Source organism: Strongylocentrotus purpuratus, unplaced genomic scaffold (assembly GCF_000002235.5).
Source record: "Strongylocentrotus purpuratus isolate Spur 01 unplaced genomic scaffold, Spur_5.0 spur5_scaffold_16, whole genome shotgun sequence".
Lineage (NCBI taxonomy): Eukaryota > Metazoa > Echinodermata > Echinoidea > Camarodonta > Strongylocentrotidae > Strongylocentrotus > Strongylocentrotus purpuratus.
The window spans coordinates 11137424-11163271 of NW_022145601.1; the positions used below are offsets into that span (position 1 = coordinate 11137424).

The following is a 25848-nucleotide window of genomic DNA, read 5'->3' on the forward strand; positions in this document are numbered from 1 at the left end:
TGTCTCTGTCTCTCTCTCTGTCCTTGCCTCTGTCTCTCTCTGTCTGTCTGTCCTTTTCTCTCCCCCTCCCTCTCTGTCTCTCTCTCTTTCTTTCTCTCAAAGATATCTTACATTCCCCTATGAATATGCACAGATCCTTCACATAGATGTCTTTGGTATGAACTCATAATATTGAGGGGGAAAAAATGTATAGATCGACCCCAAGCGATATACATACAGAGGCTTAATTTCTTTAGAAATGTTAAAACTTTTTGTTCCTGATATTAGAAAGTAATTTTCCCAGTGCCTAAATATAATAAACAGACATTGTATTATGTCCCTTTCAGATAGGATGTTAATAAGAAAAAGTGTGATTTAAAAAGTGTCCATTATTAAACCCTGTTAGTATTGGAAGATTACATTTATTATTGAAAACAGAAGGAGAACATATTAATGTGTCAGAGCAGTCATTAGAGAGTACTACAAGTGGAGAAAAAAAAGTATAGGACAGACTCCCAGAATATGTTCATCTATTTAACATTGATTCTTCCCAATACATGAATAAATGCCCAACTTAATATGCTATTTTCCCTGATTTAACCCAATTAAAAATAAACATAATTGTATTAGCGTGCCATTAGCTGATATACATGTAATCAGACGCAAGAAGGGCATATGCAAGACTGTAAATACATGACTGAGTATAAACTGTCAAATCCCTCTACTAGGCAACCCATTAGGAATCCTTAAATGTGGATATACATGATGTATACTTGGTTTTATACATCCGGGGGGTGTTTCACAAAGATCCTAAGTAGAACTTAACACTAAGTTGGACTTAAAAATTATGGAAAGCCATTAGCATCTTTGAAAATATTTTGAAAAGTTATTTTGAAAGGCATTAATTGTTAATTCAAATCATTCATATTTTCTATCATCAAGGAGATTTCATGTTCTGGATGTGGAATTTATAAAAAGTCTAAAATACTTGAATTTCTGCTTTTGAATATATTTTATTTCAAGGCTACAAATGGTTCTCCATAATATTTAAGTCCAACTTAGAGTTAAGTTCTACTTAGGATCTTTGTGAAACACCCCCTGATCTTATTCATATAATTGCAGGATTTCTACAGCACAGTCAATTAGGATGAAAGAACAGTCAGGCTAGATTAGAAAGCAGCACAAATCAATTCCTAAAGAACAGGAGAGAGGGAGGGGGTTGAGAACAGAATTTGAAGTACTTCAATTTTATTTCGACAATTTTTTCCTCTTCTTTCTAAAGAATGCAAGTTAATACATTCCCTTTGGTCATACCAAGGCCATATTTCCTTAGTAATCCTGCAAATATTTTAGAAATATAAGCTATCAAAACATCAAAGTCCCGAGACAGAAAGGTTGCTAGGAGACAATTATTCAGCTTTTGCAAAGTAAAAGTCACCACTTAAACGCTTCTCTCTCTTGGACCACTTTGAATAGAACACCAAAATGAGGCATTCTACAATTATTCCGCAATGACAAACGTCTTGTTTCTTTTTTTTGCGAGTACTTAACAATTTTTCCAAATTCTGTCCTCATAAAGTTGATAAATGTATGGGATATAGAAAGGGGAGATGAGAGCTACTAAATGGGGGTTCTCCACACTTACAGCAAACTTGCAATCTTTGTCCAGGCAATGGTAGTGTTCCTTGAACTGGTAGGAGCAGCGACCGCAGTCCTGAGAAGCACCGAACCTGCACAGGGACGAAAGGAGAGGGGTGGGGGAGATGGGAAAAGAGAAATATTTCATCACTGAAGTGAAAATTTCTTTCAATTTTGAAGTTACCATGAGATGTAAAGTTTGGCTTCTAAAATGATTTTAGGCCACACACTAAGTTTGCTTTTTCTTGCTTTTAAATACAAAGTCTTATCAACATAAAATTATTATCTGCCTGATACCCAGTCTGCAAATGATAAACTTGTTTTATCAAATGTAAAAGATGACTTCATTACTGTGTCATTCCTCTTTCTGGCAAAAGAGGAAGACCAACTGCCATTATATAGAAAAATGTATTTTACTACTACTTATATCTTTACAATTATATTTCTATGATGTATGTCAGGGCCCCCGTCATACAAAGAGTTACAATTGATCCAAATCAATAGTAAGTCCTCAAATCAATCACAAGTGTGCAGTCTCCTATCTCTCGTACATATACATAGTTGTGATTGATAAGTTGTGATTGATATCAACTCTTTGTAAGACAGGGCCCAGATGTTGGATCTTCATTGACGTATTCAATCTCCAATACTCACTCTATTCTACCTCTAGATCTACTTTAATCATGCCATAAAGATCTTGTCATACCTGGCTATGTCATACCTGGCTATGTATCGATTGAAAGCACCACCTTCCAGTCCTGGACTAGACGACGTCGACAGAGTGCCTGACTTGATTCCCTTCTCGCTGCCCTCCTCTGAATCCAGATCACTCCTCCCAGTCTCTAGGAGGCACTTCTTGAGGATGTTGTCTCTGGGTTCGTACGACACGTTGTAATCGTCCATCCCAGCGAAGTCATCCCGTCTCTCCATCCTGGGGTCATCGATGGACGAGTCGTCCATACCTGGAGGCGGACTGATGGCCGATGTGCTAGAGTTGGAGGACGTCGACGCAACTCCGTCTCCGAGAGAATACCGGGGTACGACCTCCCCCTTGTTGAACTTGGACATGAAGTACTCGTAGTTGGAGCTCCGTTGGGGATCCAGGTGGAGCTGGGGGTCGGATGCGGAAGCTGCGGCGGCGGCGGCAGCAGCAGCAGCAGACGCAGCGGCCGCAAACTCCCTCTGTGCCAACCCCTCACTCTCAAGGATGGCGGCCTCTATGGCCTCTGCATCTACCCCTTCCTTGGAGCCGGCTTCACCCTCATGGCCACTGCCTCCCCCCTGCTTCAACTGGATCTGTTGGCTGATGATGTCCCTGATACGCTGGGAAGCACTCACCTTGCGGCCAATGATCTTGTTGATGGACTGGCCTGCCTTTAACTTGCGGATGTAGCTGTCGTACTTGGACACTCGCAGATTGGGTACATCTTTGGATATACTTTCACCTGTTAAAAAAATAATAATCAGACATGAACGTACAGTTTATTGCTAAGATCAACCACATATCATATTTCAGCTCCTTAAATCTGTTCCAACATCTTTTTCTATATTTTGAAAGTCTGATTATCAGGGGGGTGTGACACATGTGAATTAATCAAAATTACCCTATCCAACTCTTTTATGAAGAACATCACATACATGTAACTTTTAACCCAAAGGATAATCCATTCATTTCATTGAACGGACAATAAAGGTAAAATGTCTTGAGCTTCTACAAAAGTTATTCCATGTATAAACATAAGCCAGAGAAATCCTGGAAAAAAAAGACGGGTGGTAGTGCCAGAAGTCGAGCAAAGGCCTCAAAACTGTCATCCTTGCTTTCACGGATTAATAACATCACATGGGTGAAGAGAGTTAAGTGTAGATAAAGTGATTCCTTTACCTGCTTCTAGTTTCTGGATGAAGTAGTCATACTTGGAAAACCTTTTGGCTTCAGGTCGGTCTCCTAACTCCATGAGATTCCTCATAAACTCCTGTTCCTCTATCAACTGCTTCACGGTTTTCCCTGTCGCCATCCTTGAGTTTGTCATCTTTGCAGGAGAAACAACCACAAAGTAAAAAAATGAGCCATAATCCTTTTATTATCTGGGTTTATCTGGCATATTGAAGTGGATTGAAAAGTATAATCTATCAAAATATCACCACTGATTTATAGATTTCTTATTAAATGGCAATCAGAAAGGTAACCATTTGGCAAGGGATGGATACAGTCGGTGTTGAATCATAATGATGTTTTCTAAAGACATCGTCATCTTGCTAAATTGGTGACAAACAGAGTATATTCATGAGCTGTGATTGCACATTTTAATTCTATGTGAAAAGAAAAAAGTAATTATTTCTACAATATATTGAAACATAACCTTTTTTTGCCATAGAAAAAATATTATAATTCATCAAATACTGCATGTTAGTATTCTTGATCTTTGATGCATCCAAACTGCTGGCACAGAATTTGCTTTAGACCACCTACATGTATGCCACCAAATGCAGGCAATAGAGAAAAATATTGCCTGGCTAAATATTTTGATGGGCGCATTTTTGACAAATTTCCCTATCTGAGAATTTGAAATCAATGACACAAGACGATGGCAGAGATGCAGAGGGGGCAGGTGCATACCTTGCCCTCTAGATGGGCGGCCAAGACCCCTGGGTATGGAGGGGCACATAGCTCTGACATGTTTCCTTCTGCTGCAGCAGCTTCCCTCAGGGACTCCATATGCTCTCTCAACCCTGCATGCTGCTGGGAGGATGGGCTGTCCTGACGGGCGCGGTCGCGGTCATCACCACCCCTCCCCAGTGGATGATGACGGTGGTGGTGACGGTGTTGGTCCTGACCTTGATGGGGCGCATCGGACAGGTCGTGGCTGGATGCGGTGCCATTGTTATTGGCCAGGGCGGATTCTTCGGCACGTAGCTGCTGATGGAGGGCTGCGAGTTGCTGAAGGACAGCATGACTGGGCGCTACCCTTTGATGATCTGACTCCTTCAATATGGACGGGTCCTGTTAAATAGAAGAGAGAAATTGATAGCTTAGGCATTCCAAGTTTGAAGAGTGAACAATCAGCAACAAATATATAAATAGAATCCATTTAGACAATTTAAATGAGAACGTTAGAAAGGCCCACTTTAACAACATATGTATCTTTTCTAAACAGGGGTGGGCACCACATATTATGCCACATTTATTGCTGTCTAAGAAACATTTCCAGGCTAATTTGAATGTACAAATGGGAGACTTATTAGGTAAACAAGTATTTAACCAATACAGTCCTATTAAAATAATTTTAGATATCTAAATATTATTGATTGGGTAAGAGAAAAGATTATTTGGGTACATTTGGCCTCCTAAATAATGTTTTGGCAAGAAGAATTACAGCAAGTAACATTATTTTCTTTTTTCCAAGTGTATCGACACCCAACCCTAAAGCACAATGCTGTTGTTGTTTCCAGAGTAGTAATAATCCAGAGTCCCATCACCCAATGTCTACCTTAGGTTCGGTTCCACCCTCTGATGAAAGCTTCATGAATGCTGACGACCTGGGGTCTGAACCCAGGACCTTCTCATCCTCTGCTTCTGTCCTGTCTGCGGCCTGAGGGGCGATCCTCTGAGTCTGCTGCTGGTAGTGCTGGCGGGCCAGAGCCCTCTTCTTCTCTGCATGGCGTCTCTGTAACTCTAAGATGTGTCCTGTTCATGATAGAAAGTGATCAAATATAGAGTTTGGTTATTTGTTTGATTATGTGTTTGGTTATGTGCTTATGAGGTATGTGTATTCTATTGCATAGTCAAACCTAGACAATTTGATTAAAAGTACTTATTTAAAATAAGACAGGGTGTACTCTGCAAGTGATAGAAAGACATTTGTTAAATCAATTGCTGGGTAGCAGAATGGTATTAGAAAAATATCTGGTTTTATTAAAACTAAATTCCTTTTGGTTTTGTGCTGCTGGGCCGATGGGTAACTTGTATAACATCTGGGAAAAAATTGATTTCCTTTCCAAAATTTAATCAATTTTTTATCAAAGCCCGGGGTAAACTTTAAAATATATGTTTTGTCTTCATGTGTCCATACTGTATGTACCCTCATACATAAACAGACATCAGATTTAATTTGCTTATAAATGTATATATAATAAATGTCCACAATTTCTCAATCTTCCCTACTTAAACCAATTTGGTACCATTATCTTGGAAGCATTTTATCAAGTTGATCTTGTCCAATTTTACAGTTTTTAGAAGTTCATCATCATCATCATCATCATTAGTATCATCATCACCATCAATAACCTCAAAATCATAACGAAACACTCTATACATGTGTAATCACCATTTATATTCTCATCATATTAAAGCTATACCAAGCAACCCCCCCCCCCCCAAAAAAAAAAAAAAAAACAAAAAAAAAAAAAAAAAACAACAACAACAACAACACAACACAAAACTGAAGAAAAAAAGAAGAAAAAAATATATTCAGTCTCTCCAAATGCTTCCATTCATCTTTTACATCAAAGACAGCTTGATCTAACAGTTTACATAAAACTACCCTAGTCCAGGAAACAGGCAAGACATAAATCTGAAGTTCTGAACATCCTTATTACACTGTTTCACACCAGCAATAAGCATTTATAAATGGAAAATACAAGTAGAAAGACATATAGTCATTACAGTGTATGAATGACCTATATCTTTATATTCTTCCACTCCAGGATGAGGGGAGCTAATTAATTATCTTGCTCCCTCCTCTAAGAGAAACTGGATACCCTTAGAAAGTCAAAGTTAGGATGTACATGATGCCGGGGACGGCTACAGCCATCTATCCAAGACACTGTCCTTAAGCCCGATAATCTAATTACCCTAAAAGGCTCGGCGTAAGAATAGGGCTGTCAAACCTGCAAGATTGAAGGAGCAAAATTTGGTTTGATAAATGAAAATGGCAAAATTTGGCTCCGGGCTGCCTATATTAAATATTTGGATTTATTTTTGCAATGTGGGGGAATTAAATTGGATGGTCTCGTTTGCGGTGCATGTATACGCACGATGCGGTGGAATGTCGTAAGTGCCAACGCTGCATCCTGAGCCGCACCGATCCAGAGAACTATCATATCGAGAAGAAACACAAACATTTACGAAACCTTCAACGGCTAATATTTTTTTTCTCTCCCTTTTTTTTCTTGCTCCCTCTCCATTTACTGATCATTGAAAGAGACAAGTAGTTTAGCTTCCCTTATTGAATTGAGAGGGGTACAATTGGAATTGATTGCTTGTCGTAGGATGTTTTTATTTTGCCCCGTAATTTAGTCGCAATTGTTTTACTTTACAAATGTAATTACGCAGGAGGTAATAAAAGAGGGCAAATTCAATTAGAGGGCTGTGGCAAAATAGTCCTGTATTATCTTAAAGGTTGACCGAGCGCTGTTTATCCTACATGTAATGAAAAATAGACATTTATTGTTTTGATAAAATTTTACACAGCGTCATACTACATTATACAGGCACTGTCCCATCAAGGTAAAAAAAATTAAAAGAAGGAAAGAAAAAAAAAACGGCAGGAAAAAAAAGAGGCTCTGAAAATGGAATGTGCGGACTTGGGGGATTTCAATTAATTATAGGGTGGATATACAGTGTAATGCATCAAAGTCAACATGGGGAGTAAATAGTCATCAATTGAATAAAAGAATTTACATGACTATGCTCATCAGTCTGGCGAGGGATAACTACCCCATTCACAAATGTACATCTATCATGATCATGTTAATTTCTTGTGAAGACATATATTGTAATTTTGTATAGATATAGATGCATGTAGAAAGTACAATTCATATATTTTCTGTACAGTTCGAATAATACAAATATGAAAAATGCAATTATTGAACACTGACGAAAAGTGGAGAGCAAATGAATATTAAGAGTGATAAAATTTATTTTTCTGTCATTAATAGTATCTGTTAACACTATATTTATTTTGAAAGAATAATTCTACTTGGGAGAATTTGGGGACATAAAGCAAGTTTTAAAATGTTTTTTTTACTGGAAAACATTGCAAAAAATTAAAAAATTGTTCAGCTACAACATGTTTTGCCAAAATCATTTTTCTCTTCTTATTATTTTTAAGTATGGTGCTAATACAGGATTGTGATTAATCAGCAGCTAAATAGAGGAAGAGAGAGAGAGAGAAAAAAAAAATGCTGCACTTTTGGTCAGTATGTGTCTTATTTGGCAGTTAATATTAAATAAAAGTTGCCTCTTTTTTGCATATTTAATGAACATATAATATAGTAAATGCACTATCCTGTGCAGAAGATTAACTTACATGTACAATAGAGTTATCCCAATATTGCAATTGTCCTTTCTGCATACTATATGTACATGTAATATAAATCTGTTTTTTAAAAACAATAACGTTTTACACAAAAATTGAATGTAACTTTTTTTCATATGGAATTCATATTAGAATTCAATTTTTCTTGTTTGTGTGTTAAATACTAAAAGCTTAATCTAATACATGTAGCAATGCCGGAAGATAAAAAAGTCTGTATATCCCTGATTAATCAAGTATTCTCAAAAACCAAGTCAAACATCCCTTGAAAATCATCATCTAAAGCCGCATAATCTGAAAATCAAATTTGTACTTCAGGCATTCCATATCTAGGCCAAGAAAAAGGTACAATAATGAGTCGAAAAAAGGCGCGATAGAGAGCGAGCTAGTGTTGTGACGTTCTTGCTAAGCATCAATAAATGCTCAGTGCTCTCAGGCATGCACAGAATTTGGCTGCCATCTCAAGAGCACTTGGAAAGCAACTTCCCGTGAAACCCGGAGATCATTTAAAATGCAATCATCTTAAAATTGCATTTTTTAAAGAATTATAATCCGCGAGGAATTTTAATATCATCAAACTGGTATTATCAAGGGGCCCCCCGAAGGGGCAGGCGACTATTTAGTGACTTTTTCGGCACGGTGTAATCTATATGTGCAATCCGGGGTAGAGGGTATACACTCTGAACTGCTGCAACTTAATTACGCTAGCATGCATACACAATAATTTCAATCACGTTATTTTTGTCACTGGATCACCACGGGGGAATTGCGGCGGCATAGATTTTTCCAGGACCAGGCGTATTTCAAATGATCTTTACACTTACATGGTCACAAATTCTCTTGTAATTCTCTGGCGTGCGTGCCTGACATTCGCCAAAATTTACTCCCTCAATTTGTGCCTTGTTGAAATAAAGTGCTCCCCGGAATGTGAGGGCACAAGAGAGCATAGGAAGAAATAAAAAATAAAATGGAGATGGAATTTGAAGTATTCCAGGCATTGGAGAATAGTTTCTGAAAAGGTTTCTCTTTAGGTAGCTCAGATTTTCCATCTCATTTCTCCAATATATCCATAACTCTTTACTCAATACAAAAAACTAGGCAACTCTAACCAGAAATATGGCCAACAACCAGGCTTTACGTCTTTCAATTTCCGTGGTGCTATCAGGCTGGAATGACTGAAATAGCTTAAATGCCTGGCATTCTTTCGGGGGGAAAATATCAGATTTAGGGCTCAATCAGGGGGTTCGCAGTTGACGATGTAGTACTGATTTATCAGGAAAATAACCCCAAAGCAAATTCTCTTGCGGGTTGGAGTTTAAAAACCCTCACTGGAGCTCTAGCTAATCAGTGATGAAAGTACACTTTACACTGCCCCGCCTGCTGTGCATTCACGGGCTATCGGTGGGATGATACATTTTCATGGTACTTGTATTCCAAGTTCATTGTACATGTAGGTATTTGAGCATGAGGATGAATCGTTCTAATTCATTTTCTTTTTCCAATACTATTTCTGAAGTTAACCCTCAACTATCTCTGATGTTATAGCATCCATCCATTGTGAAATGCAACCCTATTTGGAAGGCAAAGACAGATCACACACATTAAGAGCCCATTGATGGAATTTGCCATTCATTCACACTCAACTTGGTCATGTTTCAAATTATCGTGGATCAATGCAACTCAAAACCCCATTTCACATCAGCCCTCTAATGCATGGAGGGTGCATTTGCACGCCACTTCACAGAACGGCTCCAGCTTCACTAGAGCATAAACCATCATCCGATGACTTCCACACTGGAAACCACACACAATCCTCTCCATCCCCGACCCCCTTGAAAAAAAAAATCCTCCCCCTGATCTATATCTCCCTGCACCGTGCTAATATCGAATTGGTTTGTATCAAATTCCAAATTTGGCGAGCGCCGGTTTTAGCGCTGGTGTTAATAGTGAGAGCAGGGGGATACTAGCTGGCTGGGCTTGTTTGCGTTGGGTATTACTCCGTACTGGCCGTGGGTAAAGGTCAGGGAGAGAGGCCAGGTGAGAATGGCAATCGAGAACCCCTCTCAAATCAAACTTTCATGCTCTCAAAATGAGTTAAAGAGACACTACACCTGTCAGCAGGGATGGGTCAGTACGGTCACTCACAGATTATTACTATTATTTAAGCCAAGAAACATGCATTCTGAAAAGAAATTAATAGAAAAAATAGTATTACAACAACAAAAGAGAAAGATAGAGAAATAGAAAAGGCAAATAAAAGTAAGGAATAATGAATTAATCAAAGTAAAGAATGAAAAGGAATTTGAAAGTCTTTATTACTCTCAAAATGAGGTTTTTTTTTTAAATGAGGTTTTTTTTTAAAATGAGGGTTTTTTTAAAAAGGAGAGTGGTGTGTTGCAGTTTGGAAAAGGATAATTGAACAAGCGCAGGAAAGATGGGAGAAAGACAGAAAAAAAATTGCCCTTTTCAATTAATTTCTTAGAATGTTTTTTTAGTTTTCCTCACATCCAAAAGGTGTGAGGGAGAAAATAAAATGAATGAACAAGGAAAAGAAAAGAGAAGAGAACCACTCGACAAAGACACCTCTACAAAAAAGAAATAAATAAAAAAGATGAAGAAAAAGAAGACGGACAGAGATGAATTGGGGTAAAAAGATAGAATATAACAACAGCAAGGAATGCAATATTAACCGCTCTCGATCAAACTTTCATACCATCAAAATGTATTTAATACATGAGCTAAATCTGGAGGAAAACAACTAAGAAGTGCAAGAAAATGCAAAGAAGTTGGAAGTATATACCGGTATGTCTAGAAGAAAAAGAAAATAAAAGATGAAAATGTGTAGTCAAAGAAAAAAGGTACACCGTACATGTAACATGAAGAAGAGAAATCAAGATAAAGATATAGAGATTTAAAAAAATATACATGTATATACTAAATTGAGGAAAGTTGAATTAAGGAAAAATGTGAAAAGAAATCGATTATAGGTAAAACAAGAATGAAGAGAAAAAATAGAAAATTACTTTTAACGAATTAGAAAAAGGAGAAAGAGGGAGAGAAATCTCATATAATGCCTTGAAATTTTTTTTCTAGGTACAAAAGCAAAATGGTAAGTTCAACATCATCCATTTTAATATGAATGAACACGAGAAGTTTACAGTAAGAAAATCCACACAAGAAATGGGCAACCCCAACGAAAACAAAAAGTAATAAAGAAGAGTTACAAAGTAGAGAATGCACACGTCGATGCTGCAGGGACTGATAGTCAAAAGCCAAACGGATAGTGACAAACTGAAACTAAAGTGCAACTTGAAAGAAGAGTACGAACGCGATAAAATGTCAGAGAGGAAAGAGAAGGGACATGGCATCTTAATGAAAAAGGTTCATTTTACATTACTGAAACATCTCTCATGAATTAGGAGAAGCCGGCTTCAGGTGCGCGTTTGGAAACGTTGCCGGAGGACGACTCTTTTACCTTCCTAAACCCGAGTTGTGCAGCTCCATTGGAATAGGATATTAGAAGCCTGGCTCCTCTACACGCTGTATCAACACGCCGCCCAGTCTTCTGATTTGCCCGTTATTTCGGCATAGTCCATGCAAAGATAAGATTTCACAATTTGCGGGATGTTGACCTAAATTATTTCGGCTTAATGAAAGAAACCTGAGCCGGAATGTCTTTCATCTTATTCCTAGCAAGGAAAATCGTGTACGGGGAGGAGGGAAAAGGGTCTAAAATTCTGAAATAAAAGTTTCATTTTGACTTCCCCTCAAAAAATGAACAATTAAGACAAAAAATCTATTCAACCTGATGATATTAAGTCATTTTTTTTTAATAAAGATGCCCCCTCCCCAGCATTTTAAATTGGTGTCTTCCTTATAAGGCAGAACCTTCTACGGTTGATTATACATTTTACAAAGACATTCATTTTCAAGGCTCTCCAGAGATAAAGATAAATATATTTTCTATAAATTCTCTTTCCCAAAAAATGTGCACATAATTAAATTTAAAATGCTTGTGCATGTGTACAGTGCATTTCTGATTATGTATAATATGTATGTAGTGCAATTTATATTGTTAGTACACCTGTTTATGTATGGTCTTTTGTTCATTATTTTTCCCCTACATGTACAGTTTTTTGTTAATAGTCAGGAAACCATATCAAACTCCAGCTCATCATTTTGCCTAGACAAGCTTTCCTGTTGCCATGGCTTCACGTGCATGCGGTCCTAATGAAAAGCTATCAATATCATCCAATTACAAGTGAGCCCTTACAGGCGCAACAAAGGAGAGAATCTCCCTTTTCATATAAACCTGTCCAAATCCACACCACTTTATTTCCTTTTCCCCTCTCCAAAGCTGGAGTTTGTATTGAACCCTCGACGCACTCGGCAGAAACCACGGCAACAATTGAAAACAACTAGCCGATATTGACGATATCCACCAATAACCGTTTGAATGAAGTCTATTGAATTTGAGCGAATACCAAATTGCTCCATGGCAACCAAAACTGGCTGTAGAAACTGGTCTCTTGTTTGATGGGAATAAAAGCTTTCCGTTGCCAAGGCAATGGGTGTAAACAAGCTGACTTGGGGGTAGTTCGTCTCGCTTTAGTTTGTTTTATTCTGCATGTTGCTGCTTACGATTATTTGCTATTCTGCTTTCAGAGTTGGGGATGAAACTATGAGTATTGAGTAAGGCGCAGAGGATGGAAAACCGGCGCACAATGGGGCTGGGTATTTACTCAGAACATTTGGGTAGGATGACAATGGATGATTAAGGGACTGATAATCATGTTGGTGGTACGCTATCGGACAAAAGATCTTGGGGGTACAACACTGTCTTTTTCTATAAAAACGAGGGCTGCAGAGTATATTATACATGAGCAAAATCCCTTGGCCTTTACTATTAGGTACCTGTTATCTCTCTATTTTCCTCTCTCTGTTTTGATACATACATGAACATTTAAGTACATAATTGTTTGCAGGAAGCATGTACAATGTAATTTAAATACTTTTGGAAGATTTCCTTTTTAAAATGTAATGCAGTGTTACTATTTTCTTCAGTTATTTCCTGATAATAACTCTATCACTGTTCTGTGCTAAAAAGTAGCATAAAAGGTATCATTCAAAGTCATAAGGGGGGGGGGGGAGGCTGAAAAGTACTTTATTATTTCCAATTTCAATCGAAAAGATACATGTGGCCTGCAAGAGCTAGGTTCAATTACCAGCCCATGCAAGGCATTTTACATAAAGTTGCCTCTCTTCATTCAGGTGAAGTAATTGGTTATCTGACCCACATATATTTGGCTGTTAAAATTTAATAACATCATCAGCTGTCTCAATATGTAGCTTTCAAAGAATAGGTATGGACAGGGTTTGAAATTAGCTATTAACAAAACTGTATAAAATATCAGCAGCAAAAGAAAAAATTCTATAAATATATGAAATGTATTAGACTGGTTTCAGTATTTCCCTTGTATCATTTACATACATGTACTGTACATGTATACAAATGGTTACTTTTAGATTTTCAGCTTTTACTACACAATTCAAACACACCCATTTCTATACAATGATAAGCAGGTGATATAGACATGTACTGTAGTCTGAAGTACAGGTGAATCACGTAGCCATTATCAAAATTGAGGTCGGATCATTGGTTTTCAGCTCCAGAGCATTCTAAAACGCAGTTTTACAGCATATTATTGTGTGAAGTACATATTACTAATGGATGCTGAAATACTATGAATTTTAAATAACCATGCCAACCGCACAAAACAAGAATGAATTCCAACAATAAACTCTCTTTTTAAGGGGGAAAAAAATCTAAATTTTAAATAACCATGCCAACCGCACCAAACAAGAATGAATTCCGACAATAAAATATCTTTTTGAGGAAGAAAAAAAAATCTAAATTTTAAATAACCATGCCAACCGCACCAACTAAGAATGAATTTCAACAATAAAGTCTCTTTTTGAGGAAAAAAAATCTGAGAGTATAATGGTGGTTTTTCAAAAGGAACCTGGGAAATTTATGGTACATATCTTCAAAGGTAGTGTATGCAAAGTTCATTATTATGAAGGTTCAAATACTTATCATATGGAATAAAATAGGTTCATGCATATCTGTATTTTGACAGCTTTTACAATACATGTACAGTAGTTTTAAATTTGTTCTGAAAGAAAACACAGAAATGGGGAAGAGCTTTATAGCATTAACAGATCAGAAGGCAAAATAGGCCCAGCATAGAATATGTTAAAAGAAAAATTCATTGAAAAAGTACAAAAACTTTTAAGAATATGAAACGAGGAAAGAGCTATGGATAAATATCTGAAACATAACATAACCAAAGAAATTATTAATTAGTAATGACAAAAAGAAAATTATATTAGACAATTATTAAGAGTCTCAATATAAAAGACTTTTCCACAAATATATGAAGTTCAATGACGGACTATCTCATTGCTCAAAGGCAATTGAATTATAAAGATACACTTGGATGGGGTTTATTAAAAGTTGGCAGACTTGATACAAATTCATTTTAACACTGACCATGAAGATGGGTTTAATTTCACCATCCTGAATAAGAAATAGCCACTGGTGTCGGAAGATTCCATCATTATTAGAAAAATCGCTTTTCATTTTCGGTCTGATGGAGTTGCCATGGCAACAGAATCTGAGTAAATGTCATGGAAATATCAATAACTCTGTTTTATTTATTTCTGTATGCTCAGTGTGATAGCAATTGGTTATTGGTAGTTAAAAGGAAAAGGCTATATTAATTTCTTGTCTTATCTCTCCTATCTCTCCTTTCTCTCCCTCTCTTTCTCCTCTCTCTCTCTCTCTCTCTCTCTCCCTCTCCCTTCATGTACATATATCTCTCACTCTCATCTCCTATCTCCGCTTTCTCTCTTTCTTTCTCTTTCTCTTCTCTTCTCTTCTCTCCTCTCCTCTTCTTTTCTCTCTTTCTTTCTCCCTCCCCCTCTATTCACCTTTTTCTCTTATATCTCTCATATCCTTTTAGATACACCAATAACATGGTGGCCTGTACTTCAACAGAAGAAGACATATTGTACCATCCTATTCCAACCGGGGGGGGGGGGGGGGGGGGGGGGGGGGGGGGGGGGGGGGGGGGACTTGGGTTCATATTCAAACTTTCTCCTATCCCACTCCACTTCAAAAAAAAAAAATATCTTGAACTTCTCCATCCACAACATATTCCTAACTTTAATAATATCATCTTAAAAAAAAAAAATCATCACTATGCTTTTTTTTCTTTCTATATTGTCAGCGCTTCCTCTTTTCTCTCCTTTTCTATCTCACTCTCCCAGGCATTCTTGATCACCACATTTCTCAAGTACCTCTCAACACAATTTTTATTAAAAAGAAGCTTGCCACGTGAAGAAAAAAAAATATTCCGCAAGTGGAGGATATTGCCAATATTCCTTAAAATCCAGGCATTTAGGAGGTTCATATTGGCCAGATTGCCAAAGATTTATCCCTTAGGTATGAAATCTCAATTTTTTATTGAATTTGATAATCAACTTATATTATTTGGGACAATGCCTTACAGTAAAGACGGGCAATATCTCTAATTAAATTTTTTTAGAAAACGAATCTGGAAGACCTTTTATCGCTCAAGGTTGGGGGATTTCGGGCAGGAGGAAGGATCCAGGAAATTAATATTATTGCTTTCTCAGATTCTATCATTGAAGTTGATGGTTTGATTGGTAGAGATATCTTTAGGTTATATATCTCAAACTATATAAAAGCCAATTAAATGTTATCGATGGCACAAACAGTTTTGAAATTTTCATGGAGGAGGAATGTGATTTTGGCAGAGCTCTTCCAAGATGAATTATTATTTTTGTCATGCTTTTGAGTTCATGATTAGCAAGAAGCCAACAGCTTGATCTAAAAAGTATTCTTCTCCAATCATTTGCATTTCCTTTTTTCTTCACAGGATAAATAAGTTTTTGAAGACTAAAGTTTTTATGTTTGATGACTATTTTTATTGTATGAGTGAATATTAAAAAACGCTTGGGACATTTTCCAATTTGGTCACAGAGATAATTAATCTGGTTTATATCACTCGAATCTTTGAAAAAAATTCATAGTTTTGATATTTATCATCATCATCATCACCAATATCATCATTATCATCATCATCATCTGATCACCATCATCATCACCGCCACCATCGTCGCCGTCGGCATCGTAATCATCATCACCATCACCATCATCATCACCATCCTCATCACCATCATCATCACCAATTTCATCATCACCTCCATCAATATCATCACTTCTCGATATTTTAATGAGATGTTTGACTTACGAATGTGTTCGATTGGTAGATCTTCATCCCTTGCAAGAGCCCCTTCCTCAATGTAGCCGTACATGCCTAGGAACTCCTTCATGGTGTCAGTTGCGTATGCCTTGACCGCCTCCAGCCCTTCCATGTCATAGGGTGCACCTGGATCAATCTGGCCATCCTTGCCCATCTTGGTGGACATCGGTGATGAAGGTGATGCAGAGGATTGAGATGGTTCTCCTTGCTCCTCTGGTTCCAAATCCTCCACATACTCCACCTGCTCCTGCTCCTCCTCCTCCTCCTGCACCGCGTCTCCCTGTTCCGGAGGACACGTCTCCCTCATCTCCTCAAATTCTTGAGTCTCAGCTATCCTCTCATCTCGCTCCTCAACCATCTTCACCGGCTCAGTCTTGCTTGGTCTGCCTCTCCGTCGCCGCGGTTTCCCTTCCGGTCCCTGAGCTGCTCTACCACTCTCCTCCATGTCACAAACCACACCGTTGGTTTCGAGTCCTTCCTCAATTTCAGTACCATTTTCATTGCACCAGCTGCGTTCAGCATACTCCATTATTGCTCGAGGATCGTAGGAAGCCTTGTCGCCCGCCACGTCCTCGTCTGAAAGCCCAGATTCATCATAAATAGGTACCTTACAGCTGTTGCGGGTGCGCAGTTCGTGTCCCGCAACCTTGTAAGGAGCCACCTCCGTCTCTTTGGAAGAAGCAGAAGGGTCATCTTGTCCTACTTTATTGCCATTATTTGCCTTGTGATTAGTTGCATTTGTATAGGGGATATTTTGCATAGATATATTTTCATCATGGTTATGTTCCTGAGTATTAAATTCACTATCTGCTGTCTCTTCTTGCTCCTCCTCCCACTGGTCTAGGCCATTGACTGGCTCGTCCTGGTGTGAGCCAACCACGCCACTGTCCAAACTCTCATCGCAATCCTGAAAACTGTTTACCGAGCCATCGTCCCATCTGAGGGACTATCCGCTTCCTGCGTGGCTACTCTTGTTGAGCGCTGCCGCGACTTTCTCTTGCTGGCACCACTGAGAACTTTAGGGGAGCTGCACCTGCTATCGTCACCGCCATTCCTTTCGATAAATCCCTTGTATTCTGGCAGTTCATCAGTCATGTAGCCATTGTTTTCCGTTGCTTGAACCATCGGAAGCTGCGCGCTGCAGTTGGGCGCAACGTCGCCATTGTGAAACGTCTTGAGGTCAGAGCCGACGTCCGGCTGGAAAGCTTCCTGATCCTGGTGGTGGGCGTACCTGGGCGAGCCGTTGCTACCTGGAAGGGTGGCCCCTGTGCAGGGCTCCTCCTGGGGTGGTAGCCCGGACAGGCCCTTGGACAGCTTGGCGCAGATGGCATCGAGCTTGAACGTGGTCTTGAGCATGGTGGTGGTGTGAGAGGCAGACAGGACTGCACTGGGCTGAGTCACTCATGGATCACTCACTTAGTTACTGCTTCATATTTCTGTGGAAATAAGCAAAAAGATTAAAACCATTTGAAGGAAACATTTCTCCGATACATCTGAATCAAACTGTCAATATGAATAAAATCTTGTGATGATACAGAAACATAAATTTACAGGCATACATGTATCCAACAGTCGATAAAATGATATAACATATTAACAATGTTCATATACATAACAGAATGACTTCCTATCACAACATTTCTAACTGTTACATCTATACAACTTAACAACTTGAAATGAAGAATATAGCTCAAAAGTCGCATATCAAAATCAAGCAGATAATTTCTGTTGAATTCTTCATCTATCAATCATTTTCTATTCACTTGAGCAACATATATCCTTTGTTATCACTAAACTCCTCCCAGTTCGAAGAGCCATCTGATCGAGGTATCCTCTTTCTACAAAATCTTACTTTAATTGCATTGTCTTCACAAGAAATATTCTTGTGATTAAATGACAAAATAAAGAAGAATGTTATGGGAAAACTGTTGAAAATCACATTATTTGCTCTACAAGATTCCTAGCGCTCCTCGATTCCAAAGGGCTTAAGTTCATTTTCTTCTCAAAATTTTCAAAAACAGTTTGGATATTTAAAAACATCAAAGTACTTAAATATCAGAACAATGACAGATAAGATAGGTATTGTAGTTTTCAGTTACATTTTTGTAATCTTGCTTTTGACTTCATAGCCAACATTTAAACTATCTTGAACTCATCTCTCTCTCTCTCTCTCTCTCTCTCTCTCTCTCTCTCTCTCTCCTTCCCTCTCCTTCTCTCTCTCTCTCTCTTTCTCACCTTTTCCACCTCATTCTCTTCTTTTTGTTCTATTTTCTAACTCTTTATGTTTCTCACTCTTTTCCACATTCTCAATCTTCACAAACAAATATTCCAGTTCCTTCTCTTTCTCATTCATTCATTTTTTATCTTCCTCTTTCCTTAATTACCTCAATACACTTCATCACAAATAACCGTCTGTCTCTCTGTCTCTCTCTCTCTCTTTCTCTTTCACTCACATATCATCCACAATTTTTACCCAAATATAGGAAATCTACAACCCACGGAAGTAGAGAAGTCTGTCATCATGAGCATTCCACAGAGATTATTCACCAAGCCTTCTAAAATCCCTGCACCAATGACTGGCTAAGCATTGTTTCTACCTTCAAACAAGATGTTTCGATTCATATTTTCCTCCAACATTTTCCCAATATGATACATTCATCTTTGTGAAAACAGACAAGACACGACTAACTGACAAGGAGATCGAGGTGGAGATGGGGTGGGGTGAGATGGGTGGGTTGGGGGGGGGGGGGTAGTTGGGACTGGTGGTAAATCCGTAGTGTAATGAACACCCCTGAACTTGCCTCAAGAAGTCCCATGCGTTGGATTTAGCCAGATTGGGAGTTTAATGCAAGGAGCCTAGCTAGGAGATGACACACACGCTGTCACTTCGAATAGGGTCCATGTCAATCTCTATATCACTGTCTTCTTCTTAAATACGATATATGATACCACAAATGTGTGGTGCCTAAAGGAATATCCTAGGACAATGAACAAATAAATGATGTATACTGGTATAAATGCTTTTAAGAAAACAGTTATATTTAAAACAAAATATCATCATCACCATCACTACCAGCATCGTCTTCATCATCATCATCATCATCATCATCATCATCATCATCATCATCATCATCATCATCATCATCATCATCATTATTCATCACCATCATCATTTCTTCTTCATCATTGGCACCTATATCTCCAGAAATGCAAATCAAAACCTCACCAACTAATATGTCATTAGCAAAATAATTTTTATTTTCAGTATCAATAATATTATTATCCATTTTTAAGTGTACCAATGTACCATCATTATACAATTATCATGATTTCATTTTTTGGTTAAAACTCTAAGAATCTGTTTTTATACCAGAATAAAGTTGTGAACTTTGGGTCTACTGGTGAGTCTCCTTCTTTCGTATGGCAATGTATGAAGTGAGTATGCTAAGACTACTACTACCACATGTACCAACAGTGACAAACTCATCACCAGTCGCTAGTATTTGCAATATTGCGATGGGCTCTTTATCAAGAAGGACCAAGAGCTAGTTGGATAAGGCAAGGAATGTGTAAGAGGAGGTTAAGAGTTCAGACGAGCAAGACAAATCACAGAGTGCTACGTTCTTAACGCTGGTAAAGAAACGTGACTCTGAACGATGATGAAGATGATTGCTAGATCTAAATGAATGTCCATTCTGACACTGCCGATAGTGCACTGACGGATAGAAACAGGAATGGCAGATACAAATTGGAGATGACACCGCTGTAATGGATAAGAAATGCAAATTATATAGAAAGTGCAAGTTCTAAAAAAAAAAAAAATCTAGTTTACATATCAAATTAGCAATTATATAAATCAAACCAATTTATACTTTTAAAATTAAATTTACCTTGATTATTTGGGAGACTTGAACTTTCTAGAAATTAACCATGGACACTAATCAACGATACAATATCACATATTTTATTATTATAATTTGGCAGCAAATTAGCTGAAGTACATGTACTGTAGTTAATTCAGGTACCAGGTAAAATATCACACCTTCTGTTTGTAAGCAAGCAGGGAGAGGAAAGCTTTAACTTGAAGTAAAAAAATTACATGAAAATCAAACAACTGCGAAAGCAGACAGAAAGGTCAATGCGCGCTCAGAGAAAATGGTTAAAATCTAAGAAATCATAAGTGTTTAAAAGACGGAAGCACTTGATAAGATTCTAGAGGAGGTGGAGGCTGGCTACTAATTCAGCTCTAGTTTGCCCAAATCAGAGATTGACGTCAATGTATCTAACATGCCTCCTGGCTATGCTAGCTGAACTGAATAGAGAGAATGGCCGGGTGAGAGGATGGGAGTACTATACATCTACACACCATCGTACTTATCCCTCACACACAAACACAGAGGGATGCAAGCGCACAACATTGGTAGTCTACTGTTGAGACCTGAGAGAGGGTTTTAAGGTACTCGAGCGACAAAGCGAAACAGTCTTGGCAAAGACTACCAGCCCAAAACATACACAGGAGTCGAAAGTGAGTTTAGCTACGAAAGGCGGTGAATAAAGATGGTTAAAAGCTCAAACAAACCTTGATTAATGGACAAAATATTGAATAATTGCTTAAAGAACTCACTGTTTCTACAAATATCCCCAAAATCCCATGTGATATAAATATAAGAGGAATTTCTACACTGAAAACTACTCTCTAATGGATAAATTGGTTGATAATGCATCCATGTGACATAAATACATTTTTCTGACTTGTTTTCTTGACATATAAACAACATATCATTTATAGAATGAATGAAATATACCAATAAGGTCTGAATATCCAGACTATTCTCACAATCGCAGATTATAAAGGTAGTCACACGTTCTCCAAGGGCTGTAACCATAAATGGTATATCAAAAATTGCTATCTCTCTTTCGCCGATAATAATGCTCTCACTCTGGAAGTTCGGAGGACAACAGTTCAGTGGGACAGCTTAAAAACGTTTGAGGTGAACTGGCTGTTAATCACTTCACTTTCAATTCTATAGCTGAACATCATGAATACAAATCAATGAGTAATGCCTAGAATATAATATAATGACCCTGTGATGTGCAAAATATTGAAGCACCTGACGAGAGTTTATCACCATATATTAGTAGGCCTATACGCATTAAAAGCTACAGAGGTTGCACTATAAAGTCTATAAAGAGGAAGTGTCATTTTAAAAACACAAGTCATCCATTCCCAAATACTTATTTTTAGTGAGATTACAATTGTAGATAAAAGTGACAAAAAGTTGTTAAGAATATTTGATGAGATAAAAAAAAATGTTAATGATGGAAAATATTCTTTTAAGCTTTTATTTTCATTAAGATGTGTGACATGTCATTTTATTATACTGTCAAATATCAAGCTGATAAAGTCAACGTTTTCATAATCCTGATTTAAAAATGCAAGTTTGACATCCTTTGATTTAAAAGTAAAAATCAATCAAACTATTTCCAATATAAATAATTTTCCCAAAATGTATTTTTTTAATTCAAATCTCATACTCAATTGTCAGAACTCATTCTTTAACTTTATACCGTCTGTTTAGAGTCTGAAGGGCGTTAACTCTATGCAGAGGCCATGGTACAAAATCAAATGCCCTGCTGGCTCTCAGCAGAAGATATCCATTCAAAAACAATCCAATGACATTCATCTCTTCATTCATTCATTCATGCAATCGACAGGGTCTGCGCACCAGACTACCTTTCATCACAGAAGTACATCCTGACAGCTTCATACAGGAAGTACAAGTATGTAGGTCAAAGGTGAATGACCCTGGGTCACTACCTATTGTCGAGGATCAAAGAGTGTGCTGACATGTGCCTGGGTATGTATGGTTTGGGGAGGTACTCCGCGAGTTCATGCGAATTGACTTCTTGACAAATTGTGGCCAAGTGCGGGCCAACCCCCTTGAGGAATAGACTTGTAACTAGCACAAGACATCAGAGCGGGTTCCTACATGAACCTATGACTTTAATACACCGGTGTTACAACCAAAAGTACACGTAGCTTACGCAAATATTAGTTTTTTAGAAGAAAAGTGCGTTCCTCAAAATCTTCCAAAGGCTGAATGTGTAAAAGTAAATTTACTATGAAACAGACTGAACTTGGGATGAACTATTTAAAGAATGAAACTCCACTTCTTGAAATGCAGGTAACATTCATATATGTACGTTATTCATGGTTTTCAAACTAAAATGCTACAACATACTTTCAGATTTCTCATTAATTCTATAGAGCTTTAGGAAATGTTTCTATAAAGCAGTACTTGTTATATTTCAAGTTTTTTCACATGAAATATGATCTTGTTAATATTCCTGTATGCCATTGATTGCAAGACTCTCATTATTGCCAGAGTGCATTTAATATATATGGCATTAACCTTTATTGATCTACAAACAAATTTCTCCAAAGAATCCTGAAATAACATTGCACAAGGTACAAATTTGTAATGTCAACAGATACTTACGACTACTCTACGTCACGTACATGTAGATCATCCCACTGCAATTAGACCATAATAAACACACAGTACACACATCATGACAGCACGCACAATATGATAACTGGGTATATACTTGGAAATTGCGACACACAATATACAAAGAACCCTTCATATCATCTAGTCGCTTTCAAAACAATATTCCTTTCACTGCGCATACCTCGCATGGGACTCATATTTTTTCATCACTTTAAGTCACGAGCTCTAAAGAGAAACATGTCTCCAAGCAATTCTCCTACCGGCCGCAAAACGTTTTTCGCGTTTGATGTACGGCCCTGTCTGGTAAGGCAACCTCCCGAAACCTACATGAATCAGAAATACTTGACATTCTTCTTAAAGAAAAAATGTAACTGCAGCAAAGCGAGGGGACAAGATTCTGCCTCCTCGACGGTGCCCCTTGGAAGTATCCAAAGATTGCCTGCGATACCCATAACAATCGCCCGGCTTGTGGAAATCGGAGAGGGATGATTGGTGGTGTCGGGATCTTCGTGTAAATAAGCCGGGACCGGTATGAAATATGAAGAAAACAAATGGAAGAGGAGTAATGAGACTTCTACACACACTTGAACAAGCAACGTCAAAGGCTACCTAAACACACTGAGCATAAACCACGCCATCGGGGTGGACTGTCTGAAGGACTCTCTTATATCAAAGATGGCTACTTAAACGTGACTTTGAAAAAATATATACACTGAGAAATTCATAAAGTAAACACGGTTCACATATCATCACGTCATTTCTAAAAATAAGGTACTTTCATAACACACATGTAATGCTTTAATACAAAAAGAAAAATGATATGAGTACATGCAGAACTTTGCACATTGTAAAGTTGAATATTGTTGATTTAAATTAGAGTGCATTTCATATTCTTTCTGAATTGTAATACACATGTCATATTTCTGTGTTAGCCTGTCCAGTATTGCTTTTGAAATATATTTCAAAAATCAACTCCAATGAATAAAAAGATATCCAGTAGCTGCTTAAAATATCACACTATCAATTTGTAGAAATAAAGCCTATTTGATGTCATAAAGTTGTTGCCCTTCACAGATAATAAGGGACCCCAACCTACTTCAAAACTTGTAGATTTCATAAACTTTCCCCCCAGGCTTTCATGCAAAAAGATATGGATTTAGGGTAATGTGTAAATTTCCTCTTCTAACGTATACATCTACACTCGCGAAATGTTTGGCCAATGGACATTGCATTCCTTGAATACTTGTTTATTGATTTTCTGGTGAGGCTTTTATGGCTATGCATTAATTTATGTGCTCCTCTCTTGCGCCATATGGCCCTCCTTTTAGAATATCGCCCCAATAAGCGAATTAATTTGTATTCACCACAGCAGATTACGTACAAAATACAGCACTGGTATTGATTTTAGAGTATTTTAATGCTAACCGTGGAAATGAGAGAGAAAATTACACACACTCTCTCTCTCTCTCTGTTAATACCGAGAGAGTGCATAAAGTAATTGATTTCATGATGGATGGATAATGGATAAGAGATAATAGATGTGTTTCCAATATACCATGTACACGTGTAAATTTTCCAGTTGTCATAATTCAATTCAGCTATCCATTTTCTTTATGCTACAGCAAGCGATTATAAATGTAAAATGAGTCCATGTGTACATGTAGGTCTCAAAATAGGTTAAACTTGGAATGATTTTAGAATGATTTAGGATTATCTAAATTGATGCTGATTCTATCCACCATTTAAAAAATAACTTGGGGGATTCACATACAAATAAGGGCAATGAAATTATTTTAATAAATGCATGGTATACTAACAATAACAAATAGATTAGTAGAATATCATTGAATAGCAAAAGAAGCCATGGAATTGCCATACATCATCACTAAAATACCTGGAGGCTTTGGGCAATTTTCCTGAAGTGATATCAAAATATCCCCTGTGGCCCTCAAAAGAGCCACTGTATTTTTTCTTCTTAAGATTTATTTCCTTATGTCTTCTAAACTTGAAAAAGCCCATAAAAGAAGTTTGGAGGTGTGATGGCTCACTGGTAGAGCAGTGGTCTCGTAACCGGGAGGTCCCGGGTTCGAAACCAAGTCAATGCGCCCTTGCCCTTTGGTGAGGCATTGATTCTTGTTACCAAGTCCGTCGCAGAGGACTTAAAAAGCCGTCGGGCTCAACAATCAAACATTTACAACAAGTAGAGGCAGAGGGTACATGTAGTAATGGACATGGACATAATGTAGCCCCGAATATCAAATAAGAAGAGCAAAATATCTAAAACAAGACTAAAGAAATTGGGAGGCTTTCCACTTGAAATAGGAAATGAGAAGTCTAATCTGTTACATAAACTGATTAAGGTAGCAAGCAGACCCACTCCAAAAAACCCACTAAGACAAAGGACGGTTACTTTCAAAATACCCCTCATAAGACAAATTAAAAAAACACCACTATATACATATACATGTGAGGATGATTTACCCCCTCTAATCAAGAATAGATCCGGTCCTACGGCTCTGCTACAATTCAATTAAACCCCAGAAAACAGGAGGAATAAATAAGCCTCAGAAAAGGAGATGGGGCTAATTGTTAATTCTGCCATCCCAGTATTAAGAAAACACAATTACGCTATAAATGTAAGGCTGCCCGATTGATCCCAAATTTGATCATTTAGGCCTGCTGTCTCCAGGCCAGAAAGTTCCGAAGGGGAAAGAAAATGTAATTATCTCATGTGCTAATTTCTATTGGCCTTCTTATTCAAGAGTTCCTTGTAAGAGAAAACGTCAGCATACTTTAATTACTGATAATGAAACTAAACAGTTGTTCTTTTCCCTCTCTTGAACAAAATCCTTCTTCCTTCTTCCTGTCCTTCTACCACAGTCTCCATCATTCCGGAAGAGATGCCAAAATCTTTCGTAATCTTTCTGCACCCATTTTCTCTCCCTCTCCCAATAACAAATCCGCAGTTTCACATCAAAGCTATTTTGCAGTCAATTTTGAATATCTTTATGACCTTATATGCTATAATTTTCCATTATCTTGGAGTATTATAGA

At 37.7% G+C, this 25848-nt stretch overlaps 1 protein-coding gene across 1 annotated transcript in view; it reads right to left on the reverse strand.

Annotated features, from left to right (window-relative positions):
• LOC576335 (zinc finger protein castor homolog 1) overlaps positions 1 to 25848 on the reverse strand; it is a 75600-nt gene that overhangs the window by 19470 nt on the left and 30282 nt on the right. Inside the window, exons 4-9 of the mRNA XM_030987367.1 lie at positions 16271 to 17718; positions 5106 to 5302; positions 4235 to 4618; positions 3500 to 3647; positions 2324 to 3062; positions 1625 to 1709 (exon numbers count right to left, since the gene is read on the reverse strand). Of these exons, the coding sequence (XP_030843227.1) occupies positions 1625 to 1709; positions 2324 to 3062; positions 3500 to 3647; positions 4235 to 4618; positions 5106 to 5302; positions 16271 to 17042 (2325 nt within the window). The 5' untranslated portion in view covers positions 17043 to 17718. The remainder of the gene's footprint in view (positions 1 to 1624; positions 1710 to 2323; positions 3063 to 3499; positions 3648 to 4234; positions 4619 to 5105; positions 5303 to 16270; positions 17719 to 25848) is intronic.